This window comes from Dromiciops gliroides, chromosome 2, assembly GCF_019393635.1.
Source record: "Dromiciops gliroides isolate mDroGli1 chromosome 2, mDroGli1.pri, whole genome shotgun sequence".
Lineage (NCBI taxonomy): Eukaryota > Metazoa > Chordata > Mammalia > Microbiotheria > Microbiotheriidae > Dromiciops > Dromiciops gliroides.
Window position 1 is genome coordinate 443,262,190 of NC_057862.1, and position 11,989 is coordinate 443,274,178.

Here is an 11,989-nt window from a genome sequence, read left to right on the forward strand (position 1 = left end):
CTATTCAAGTCTTTAATAACATTCATTACTACTTTCTTCATATGTATATTGGTTGGCATGCTTTTATCAGTGTGGTTCATTATTTCCCCAGTGAAAATTACAGTCCCTACATCTCTTTGTATTGGATGATCTTTGTCTCAATCTTTCTATAAATCCTCCTTAGAGGACCTGCCTGATATACTGGAGAACTTTCTGTGGTTCTTTTTTTTTTGTGTGTGTGTGAGACAATTGGGGTTAAGTGACTTGCCCAGGGTCACACAGCTAGTAAGTGTTAAGTGTCTGAGGCCGGATTTGAACTCAGGTACTTCTGACTCCAGGGCCGGTGTTCTATCCACTGTGCCACCTAGCTGCCCCTCTGTGGTTCTTTTAATATTTAAGGGGTACCAGGTAACCCTTTAACTGTCCTTCTATTGCCTTTCTTTATCACTTACCAGACCAACAAAATTCTTGAACATGTCATTAGAAACATGCAGTAGCCCACTTGTGCCTACCATGTCTTTCCATTGCCCTTTGAGTTATGTATAACTTTAATTCTGAAGTTGCTGTGTTCTATGACTCAGCGAGATATCACCAGGAGAACATTGGTATTAAAGAGGTAGACTTTTGGGGGAGAGGGAGAAAATGTTCTCCAAAAAAATTTCAATTAAAAGTCAGAGTATCTTAATTTATACTGTGGCTTAGGTAGGTTTTGTGAGCTCTGAGTGCCATCTGCTGGCCATAAGCTTTTACTGCTTTTCAGTACATAGTTAAATAATGAAGCAGTAGTTCTTCATATGTCACCTTGCCTAGTATACTACAGATATTCATCATTAATGCTGTCAATATTGTCAGGTTCAGAAAATTTATCGTTAAAATCCATTTGTTCCAAATATCACATTAGTATTTGAATTCCACCAAGTATTCTCTATCAAGATTCCCTTACTCATGGAAATACATTAATTTCCTTTGTAAAAGGAAGGAGGAGTTGGACTAAATGACCTCTAAGTTCCTTCAATGCCTGTGTTCTTATATTTCTAAATGTACTCCTGCTTTTATTCCATTCATATTTTCATTTCAGTATTATGTGAGGTCAGCTGACAGAAAGTCAAAAAGCATTTGCTATGTGCCAGGCACTAATATAACTGCTGGGGATACAAAGAAAGGCAAACACACTGTTTCTATCCTAAAGAATTTCACATTGTAATGGACACAGGATTCATGGTAGAGAGCACTAGGGTGAAGCTTAGCAGAGGGAGAAATAGAAGGAATATTATCATTGAAGTATACTAAACAAAACTACTTATACTAGAAAGAGGAATGTAACTGCCTTTGGGAAATACATAAAAATCTGTCATTGAAATTTGATTTAATCTAGCTATATCTCTGTCTGTCTGTCTGGACAACTCTTTTTTTCCAAACTCTTTCTTTACCAAAAGCAGAGCAATTGATAAATTCTTGAGTGCCATGGTAATAATATCATGACATGACATGACAAGGGACAGAGCTGTTTTAGATCTGATTCTGACCAGTAAGTTGCTGAAGTAGAAATGATGTAATGGTCATTTATCCCTAAGTTTCCTCTCTTAGAGTTCATGATAAAGAAACAGGAAAACTGGACCTAGTATGACCCACACTCTAAATTTTGGGAGATTGTATTTCAAAGGGTTATAAGAAAGCATAGGTAGGATCCCATTACATAAAATTCCACATGGGAAGCTCTTAGTGATGCAACTGTTAAGACATAAATGCAAACTATTCAAACCAGGAAAAAAAAATATGTCAAGATATGTGGATGCAAAGGGAAGTAAACTAATTCTAATTCTAAGGATACATATAGAATGTGGAAGGTTAGGTCAGAGAACAGAATGAATATAAAAATACAATACTCTAAGAAGAGTGTCAGGGGCACTACAATTTAGAATACTTCTGTCTTGGCAGTGAGTGCTATAGGCAACAAAAAGCCAATTTTATTTTTTAAAAAATCTATGCTGAGGACAAATCAAAGAAAAGATAGAACAATAATGGACCATCATGAGAAAGTAGAACTACTACTTCTGTTTTCTTTGGCAAGCATAATGGTTCTTGGGTTAGAAGGAACAAAAATTGTTAAGAGGGAATCAAGATTCAAAATAAGAAAGTAGATGGTAAGAAAATTGAAGGTAAGTTGCCTTATGTTAATTCATCACTAGGCTTGGACAAACTACATCATTGGGTGCTGAAAGAAATAGTAGAAGTGATTATTGAATTTTCATTTGTGATCTCTGAAGGATCATGGAGAATGGAAAATGTCTTATAGAACAAGAGATGAGCAGCTATGGTCCTGATTTTCAAAAAAGGAAAGAGTGTGAGTTCTCAAAAGTAAAGGCTGTTGAGCTTTACTGTAATGATAGGGTCTAGAATTTTGCCAGGAATCAGGGGGATGATTTATAATCATTTAGAAAAGTGCCAGTAAAAGCCAGTATGACTTCGTCATGAATAGGTCATATCCTACTTAATACTTTTATTTTTTGAATATGCTAATATGGCTGGAAGTTCAGAGCCATGCCACAGACATAGTACTCTTTCATGGTATCATTGTTTACAAGATAGAAAGATGTGGGTTAGGTGCATTCAGAGCTGCTTCAATGACTAAATCAAAAGAAAAGTTTTTGACCATATGAAGGAAGGTCTTTAGTAGAATGCTCATGGATTTGTCCTTGTTTGGTGGTTTTATGACTTGAAGGAGTACATAGGAAACTTTGCAAATTTGAAGATGAAATTACCATGACAGGGATATTACATAATAAAATTAAAATATAAGATCTTCACAGACTAGAACAAGTGAGTTGAATCTACCAACGTGAAATTTACTAGAAATAAATGTTAACTTCTTGAGTTCAAATAATTTCATAAGTTCAAGATGAGAGGCACATACTTAGACAAAAGTTAATGTTCAAAAGATTTGGGGAGTTTTAGTGAATTGCAAGCTCAAAATGAATCAACATTGTTATATTAAGTTTTTTTGAAAAAAATCTAATGCTGTCCTAGGTTGCATTAAGGTATGTATGTGGTAGAAGGTTGGGGGTGAGTAGTAGTCTCTCTGTATCTACCTTGGTTGGATCATATCTAGAATGAATACTGCATCTGATTATGAGTATCATGTTTCATGAAGGGTATTTTAGGAATATTTTAGGAAGGACAAGCCAGAACATATCTAGAAAAAGGTAATCAGAATGGTGAAGGGGCTGGAAACCATGCCACAGATTTGGTGGAAATGGGGAAGATTTCACTTTCCAAGATTACCAATGATCTCTTAATTGCAATTTCTAATGGCCTTTTCTTGGTCTTTATTTTTCTTGATCTCTCAAGTATTCACCATCTTCTCCTCCCCCCCCTGGGTTTTTGTGACAATATTCTCTTCTGGTTCTTTTCCAAGTCTGGATCATCATCCTTGTTCTTCCTTCTATGTGAGAGTTTACCTTGGGGCTTTGCTCTGGGCTCTCTTCTTTCTTTATACCCTGTTCCAGTGATTTCATTGGCTTCCATGGGGTCACCTATCACTTATCATAATACAGTTAAGTGGATTCAGAGCTAGTTCAGTGGCTTTACCCAAAGAAGTCTCAGATTTCTATATCTAGCCAGAATCTCTCTCCTGAACCCTAGCCCTGCACCACCACCAGCTTTTTGGAAATCTCCCTTTGGCTGTCCCATAGTCATATCAAGCTTGATATATCCACAACAGAACTCATTTTCCTCCAAATCATCTCCTCTTCTTAACTTCTTTCTGTTGAGATTATTGCCCAGGTTTGCAACCTGGGAGTTATCTTACTATTTCTTACATCTAGTTGGTTGCCAAGTCTTGTCAGTTCTGCCTCCATAGTATATATCTATTCCCTTCCTTCTACTTAAATAGCTACCATCCTATTTCAGGTACTCATCATCTCTTCCCCCGGACTTTTACAATATAGCCTCCTAGACTCCAGTCTCTCCCCTTTCCAATTCATCTTCCACATAACTGTTAGATAATTCTAAAATACAGTTCTAACCTTGCCATTCCACAAATCAAGAAGATCCATTACCACCTTCTTTGCTTTATTATAGAATATAAACTCTTCTGTTCAACTTTTAAAGCCCTTCACAATATGATCCCAATATACCTTTCTAACCTTGTTTCACATCGCCCCCCCCCCTCCCCCCTTTAAACCTTCATGGACCCAGTGTTCCAGCCAAAGTGGCAAACTTAGTATTCCCTGTGTACCTTTCATCTCACAGCTTTGTACCTTTGTATAGACTAGACATTCCTACTATGCATCCTATGCTTCCCAGAATCTCAAGTGCTAACTTCTACGGGAAGCCTATCCTGATCCTTCTGGTTGCTAGTTTCCTCCTATGGGAAATTACTTTGTATATATTTTGTTTCTACAATTATGTGTAAATGCTAATTCCTTAGATTGATAGTAAGCTCCTTGGAGGAAGGGACCTTTTCTTTTCTTTTTTGTCTTTTTATCTCTTAATGCCAAGTATACAATTGGGACTTATTTTATGTTGCTGAATGAATGAATGGGGAAAAGAGATCAGGATTCCAGGGGTATCTAATAGCTGGCTCCTCCTATTTAAAGGACTGGTATGAGGAAAAGGAATTAGATTTATTTTGATTGGTGCTAGTGGACAGCGCTATTTCAGTGTGTGGAAGTTGCATGGAGTAATATTTCAGCTTGAGATAAGGGAAAAATTCTCAAGAATTAGTGCTTTCTGGTAGTAGGATGCTCTAGTTTGGGAGATAATGGGTTCCCTACCTTCAGTGGAGAATAGCAAAGACTATTGGTAATGAGATAGAAAAGATTCTTGGTCAGGTTTCAGTTGGACTGTATAGCCTCTGAGGTTCCTATTAATACTTAGGTTCTTAGAATAGTCTCTTTCCAGTCTGGCTAGAATTCAAATGTTAGGTGACCCTCTGGTCAGCAACTAAAGTAAATTCCATCCATAATATCATTGAAATGTCTTAATTGTATTAAATACCTAACCACCATTTATGACTATTTCTGTGGGGACAATGCACTTAGATTTCCAACCAGGAACATAACCTATCTCCAGTAGTGGGAATGGGGACATGGCGTCAGTTCCACTTTTCTAGCAGTGATTGTTTATTGGAGCCTGTCTGTAAGAACTAGTTAGTTCACTAGGAACTTGTCCCTTTGTATTGTGTCTTCAGAATTTGAGTTTGGGCTCATGCACAAGAGAACAGTGAAATAAACACTCAAGTTATAGTCATCTTTTGTCATTTGAAAAACCTCATACAAACTTTGTAACCAAGCCCATGTGGAGTAGCTCACTTTTTTCTTTTTGATTTAATTCAATTCGATAAACATTTATTAAATGCCTACAATGTGCCTGACACTGTGCTAAATGCTTGGGACACACACACACATACAAAAGACAAAAGAAGTCCCTACTTTCAAGGCGCTTACAATCTAATGGGTGAAACAACATGAGTAGCTCATATTTACCTAGCACTATAAGACTTAACAAATCACTGTTCTCACAGCAAACTTTCCTTTCACAGAAAAAAAAAAATTCAAATCCCAGAAAAGGTCGCATGTTTTGCCCAGGGAAACAGAGCCCGTAAATGCCAGAATATCTGGATTTGAGTCTAGATTTTTAGCCCTGTGATGTTTTTAGGATTTTTTGCCATAACTACTTGAAAATATTAACCAGGAACTTTTCCCCTCCACTCTTCTCAATAGGGTTCTGGAACAAGTACAGCAGTCCCAGGAAGTTCTGGAGTTGGAACGACTAGACAGTTTACGCGACAAAGGATAACGCGGGTCAACCTCAGGGACCTCATATTTTGTTTAGAAAATGAGCGAGAGACAAGCCATTCACTATTGCTATACAAAGCATTCCTTAAGTAAAATGGAAAAGATCAAGGTATTTTTGATGGAGACGCCTGGGGACGTTTTTATATATTTGCAGATTACGCCTTTTTTGTAACAAGCAAATGGGATATTGTTTAAAAAACAGCCACCTCTTTACATGGAACAGTTTTATATTCCTGTTTATAAATCAACTCTTCAGTATGAGAGAAAGTCCATTTCTGTAACAGTGAGAATACTTACAAAGGCCTGTGGATATTATTAAAGGACAATTAAATCTTAACTCATCTTTGATTGAGTGGCCTTCTTGCCAAACAAGCCATATATAAAGACTGATGGAATCGTTTAGCAAATAATTAGCTGCCCTTTGTCAGACTTGTAGCAGTAACAACATTATTTGTGCATTTTAGTTCAGTTTGACTTAACTACACTTATTACATAGGTATATATGTCGACAGCCGATGACCTCATTTTACTTTTATATTTTTATTTTTTAAATAGTCAGTTGGCAAAGCAAACTGATTTTTAGACTATTTATCTTCTTCCCTTCCCCAAAACGTTCAAAATTCAAGAGGAATATTCAATTAATTTTAGAAACATAACCTCAGTTTTTAATCACAATACTGCTTATTCGAGGCCCTGAGAGTCCGTAAAGGAGGGTTCCTTCTGAATGTGTTATTAGCATCTGTAAAAAGCATTTTATTTGCTATAGTTTGTAAAGCTGTAAAGTTAAAAGAAAAATGAAAACCTTTTCAGCATAAATATATTTTACTTGCACTGTGTTTTTTAGCTAAAAGTGAAAGCTTAGATTAAAAAAAATCAAAGTTGAGAAGAATCATCAAAAGACTGTTTCTCAGTGTGAATCAAGTGTTGAAAAATGGTTGGTGTATTTTGTCAGTAATTGTACATAATTTTTGGCACATAACATAAAAATGGCTATGTAAACTATAATTATTTTGCTAAAAGACTGTATGCAAGCTGTGGGCCAACTTTAAAGATGTCCAGAGCAAAGTCCCTTCTTTGTACCTATTTTTTTATTACAAATATACTAATTGGTTCTTTATATTTTCAGAGGTTATTGTATTAAATTGTCTATTGATAGTACTTTTATGACTGTAAATACTTTGGCTTTCTTTGTGTGAATTTCCATGTTAGACTCTCTTTCCCCTTCACCCCCTACCTCTCGCGTGTAAACTGAATGCTGATCAGTATTTTTATCAATACCTGACAACTGTTACACCTTTTATTTTGTCTTTTAGGAAATCCTGTCTTTCCATTTTTTTCTTGTAAATTTTGCACAGTTACTTGTTCATATGTAAATATTTTACTTTCAAAAATGAAGTTTTTAATGGCTATTGTTTTATATAGGATTGAAAGAAAATTAACTCCTTTATTAAAAACAAATTTATCTGTATTTGTTCCATCTGTTTTTTGCTCTCTTTATCGCTAGCACTTGTTTTACTCTTCTCCAGACATAGAATCTATTTGGAAGTAGGGGATAGGACCTTAACTCTGTTTCTAGAAAAGTCATAGAATTATAGCATTGGAAAGAAACCTAGAAATCAATTAGCACAACGCTGATATTTCTAGCACTTTGCACTTTAGTACAACCATTATTAACCATGTTTTTCTAATGAGAAAAGAAGCTCATAAAGAAGTAACTTGCCCAAGGTTATACAATTATTTATAACAGATAAGTTGCTATTAACAGGCCTTCCCCACCACACACACACACACACACACACACACACACACACACACACACACACACACACATGTGTTGATAAATGAATAATTTTATCTGTGCTTCTATTTTTTTTAATGGCAGTAAGACTAGGGATAGGGAGCCCTGGAGACACAAATAGAAATCATTTTGCCTCCAAAATCAATTGGGAAGAATAAAATGGTAATAACTGTACAGTACTTTGATAGAATACTTTAAGGTTCACAAAGAATTTTCCATACCTTTTCTCATTTGATCCTCATAGCCATTCTTTTAACAAGGCAGGATAATTGTTAGTATTTCAATTTTCAGATGAGGAAACATGTTGAGAAGATTTAGGTGACTCATTTATAGTCATTTGGTATTAAGGGTCTGAGTTCAAATTTGAACCTTGGTCTCTGGATTCCAAGTCTAGCACTATGTCGTGCTGCCTTTCATTGGTATCTTCATAAGATCCATTTGTACCAAAACTACCTAATATAGTCATATGAAGAATGGAAAAAACCATGCAGACCTGAGAGGAACAGAAACTCAGAAACTTTATCCAGTCTTATTATCATCATTTTTACTAATGACTCCATTCCTACAGCACTTTCTAACCCTTAAGGTTAGAGCAACTCTCTGAGGTAAGAGATATGGATAGTATTCTCACTTTATAGATTAGGAAATAGGCTCAGAAATGTGTAATGACTTGCTGCTGTTATTAAATTGTCAGAGACGTGGGTTTAGCTTTGAGATTAGGGGAGGATCTCTATGTAAAGAAATACTATGTAAGTTTCTATATATTATATATTAATTATATTTTATAACTAATTCAATCCAACAACCATTTATTAAGTGGCTACTATGTGCATGGAACTATTAGGAACTGGGAATATAAATCATGACATTGTCTTTGTCCTCAAAGAGTTTATATTCTAAACTGAATGCTTCATTTTCTCCCTATTCCCATAATCTCTCTTAATTTCCCTATTTCTGTTCATGGCATTGCAGTTCTTTCAGGTCTCCTAGTCTTGTAGTCTTAGCTATCTTTAAACCTTCCCTTTGCCAAGTCCGATTAATTCTGCCACCATATCTGTTGTATCTATCCCTGTCTTTCCCTTTATCACTGCCCTAATCCATAACCTTATCACTTTTCTTCTAGATTTCTGAATTAGCCTTCTAGATCTCCTTTCATCTACTCTCACCCCTCCCCAATCCATTCTCCATAAAGCTCTGAAAATAATTTCGCTAAGAAATAGGTTTGGGGAAGCAGTGCTACACTTTAAGAAGGAAGTAAAAGCCAAGAAATAGTGGGTCAAGAGGAGTAAGAAGAGAAAACAGCAGACCATCTAAAATTTCTTTGGGGGCAAGGTAGACCAGAATACACCCTCAGAAGAACATAATAACAAAGTCAAAGCTCCAACATCCAAAGCTTCCAAAAACAATATGAATTGGTCTCAGGCTATGGAAGTGCTCAAAAAGGACTTTGAAGAGAAAGTAAGATTGATAGAGGGAAGATTTAGAGAGGTAGAGGAAAAAATGGAAAGAGAAATGAGAGTGATGCAGGAAAATCATGAGAAAAAAGTCAACAGCTTGAAAAGCCAAATGCAAAAGGAGATAGAAAAGCTCTCTGAAGAAAATAATTGTCTAAGAATTGGGATTGAACAAATGGAAGCCAGTGACTTTATGAGAAACCAAGACACAATAAAACAAATCCAAATGAATAAAAAAATAGAGGGCAATGTGAAATATCTCCTTGGAAAAACAGCTGACCTGGAAAATAGATCCAGCAGAGATAATTTGAAAATCATCGGACTACCTGAAAACCACGATCAAGGAAAGAGCTTAGACAAAATCTTCCAAGGAATTGTCAGGGAAAATTGCCCTGATATTCTAGAAGCAGAAGCTAAAATAGAAATTGAAAGAATCCACCAATCACCTCCTGAAAGAGATCCCAAAAGGGAAACTTACAGGAATATTATAGCCAAATTCTAGAGATACCAGGTCAAGGAAAAAATATCACAAGCAGCTAGAAAAAAAGGAATTAAAATACTGTGGAGCCACAGTCAGGAAAACACAAGATCTAGCAGCTTCTACATTAAAGGACCAGAGGGCCTGGAATATGATATTCCAGAGGGCAACGGAACTGGGACTACAACCTAAAATCACCTACCCAGCAAAACTGATTATACTCCTTCAGGGGAAAAAGTGGGACTTCACTGAAAAAGAAGAGTTTCAGGCATTTGTGATGAAAAGACCTGAACTGAATAGAAAATTTGACTTTCAAATACAAGACCCTCGAGAATCATAGAAAGGTAAACAGGAAAAAGAAATCATGAGGGACATTAAAAGGATAAACTGTTTACATTCTTACATGAGAAGATAATACTTCCAACTCATAAGAACTTTCTCAGTATTAGAGCAGCTGAAAGGAATATACTTAGACAGAGGGCACAGGTGTGAATTGAATATGAAGGGATGATATCTGTAAAGCATTTATCCTTGTTTTTTTGTGGGGCAGTCAGGGTGGGGTGGCTTATGTCTGGGGCTAGATCTGGGCTCAGGACTCCCTGGGTCCAAGGCTGGTGCTTTGTCCACTGTGTCACCTAGCTGACCCATGATGACATCTTTAAAATAAAGTTAAGGGGTAAGAGGAAGACACTGGAAGAAAGGGAAAGGAAGAGGTGGAAGGGTCTAAAGTAGCTCACATAAAAGAAACAAGAAAAAACTTATGGAGTGGAGGGGAAGATGGTGAAGCAGTAGGGGAATGAACCTTACTTTCATCAGAATTGGCTCAAAGAGGGAATAACATGAACACTTATGTGGGTATAGTAATATATTTTGCCCTGAGAGAAAGTGGATGGGGAAGGGGAAAAGGGGGAGAGGTGAAGGAAGGGAGGGCAGATTGAGGGAGGGGGTAGTAAAAGCAAAACACCTTTGAGGAGGGATAGGGTGAAAGAAGATGGAAAATAGAGTAAATATCAAGGGGAGGGAATAGCGTGGAGGATAATACAGCTAGCAATAGTAACTGAAAGAAATGAGCAGGATGCTATCACAAGGAATTATGAAAAATGCAAACCATCAACAGAGGAAGAACTGATGGTATTTGAATACAGATTGAAGCATAATTTTAGTTCCTCTTTTTAAAGTTACTCTATTTTCTTTCACAACTTGACTAATGTGAAGATGTTTGGCATAACTGCACATGTATGTCTTATATTGAATTGCATGATTCCATAGGGAGGGCTGAGGAAGGAGGGAGGAAGAAAATTTAGAACACAAAACTTTAAAAAATCAATGTGAAGAAATGATGAGCAAGCAGATTTCAGAGAAACCTGGAAGGACTTACATGAAGTGATGCTGAGTGAGATGAGCAGAACCAGGAGAACATTGTGCACAGTATTAACAACATTGTGTGTTGATCTACTGTGGTGGACTTGACTCTTCTCAGCAATGCAATGCTCTATGATAGTTCCAAGGGACTCATGATACAAAGTGCTCTCCAAATCCAGAAAAAAAGAATTGTGGAATCTAGATGCAGATTGAACCATACTATTTCTACTTTTTTTTGTTTTCTTTTTTTGAGGTTTTCCCCTTTTGCTCTGATTCTTTTTTCACAGCATGACTAATGCAGAAATATTTTTGATATGATTGTACATATATAACCTATATCAGATTGCTTGCTGTCTTGGGGAGCGGGGAGGGAGGGAGAGAAATTTGAAACTGGAAATCTTATAAAAACAAATGTTGAAAACTATATATGTAACTAGAAAATAAAGTACTTTTATTAAAAAAAAAGGTTTTAACATATCACTCCTCTATTCCAATCTATGTGAGGATAAAATACAAATAACCTAATATATAAGGTCTTCCATAATGTAGCTTCCACCTACCTTTCTAAGCTTTCTTCCTTTGATTTTCTGTACACTCCTGCTAAGAAAGACAGCTAGTCATTGACCACACTCAACATGCCATCTCTTGCCTCCATGCATTTTTATTGATAAATACCTCAGCATAAAATACACATTTCTGCCTTTCTCTTCAAGGCCTACCTCTGGTACAAACTCCTCCATAGGTTGTGCTTTCATTTCCCCAGCTGAACGTTTTCTCTCCTGCCCTGTTTTCCTAAAGCACTCCATTACCCACAATCAAATTCTACCTTGTGTAGTAAGGCACCTTATCTGTGTCTTTGCCATAACTTTTCCTACCCTTGTAGAATATAAGCTCTCTGAAGATAGCTATTGTTTTTCTTTTAATCTCTGCATCCTGAGTCTAGTGGAATACCTCGCACGGAATAAGTGCTTAATATATTTGTTAAATTAAATTGAACTCTACTATGAGAATCAGCAGTTGATTGTTCTTCAAATAGAAGTAAGAAAAAAAACTTACTTGTGGTTGTTCCTAAAGCCAGCAGCTACATTTAAGTCTTTAGGCATAACTTAAATAGTAAGAA

The 11,989-nt window shown here is 36.3% G+C and overlaps 1 protein-coding gene across 1 annotated transcript in view; it reads left to right on the top strand.

Moving 5' to 3' along the window:
• Positions 1-7,195, top strand: part of TAF4 (TATA-box binding protein associated factor 4) — a 158,752-nt gene extending 151,557 nt beyond the window's left edge. The window contains exon 16 of the mRNA XM_043980110.1: positions 5,703-7,195. Within this exon, the coding sequence (XP_043836045.1) occupies positions 5,703-5,870 (168 nt within the window). The 3' untranslated portion in view covers positions 5,871-7,195. The remainder of the gene's footprint in view (positions 1-5,702) is intronic.
• The last annotated feature ends 4,794 nt before the right edge of the window (positions 7,196-11,989 follow it).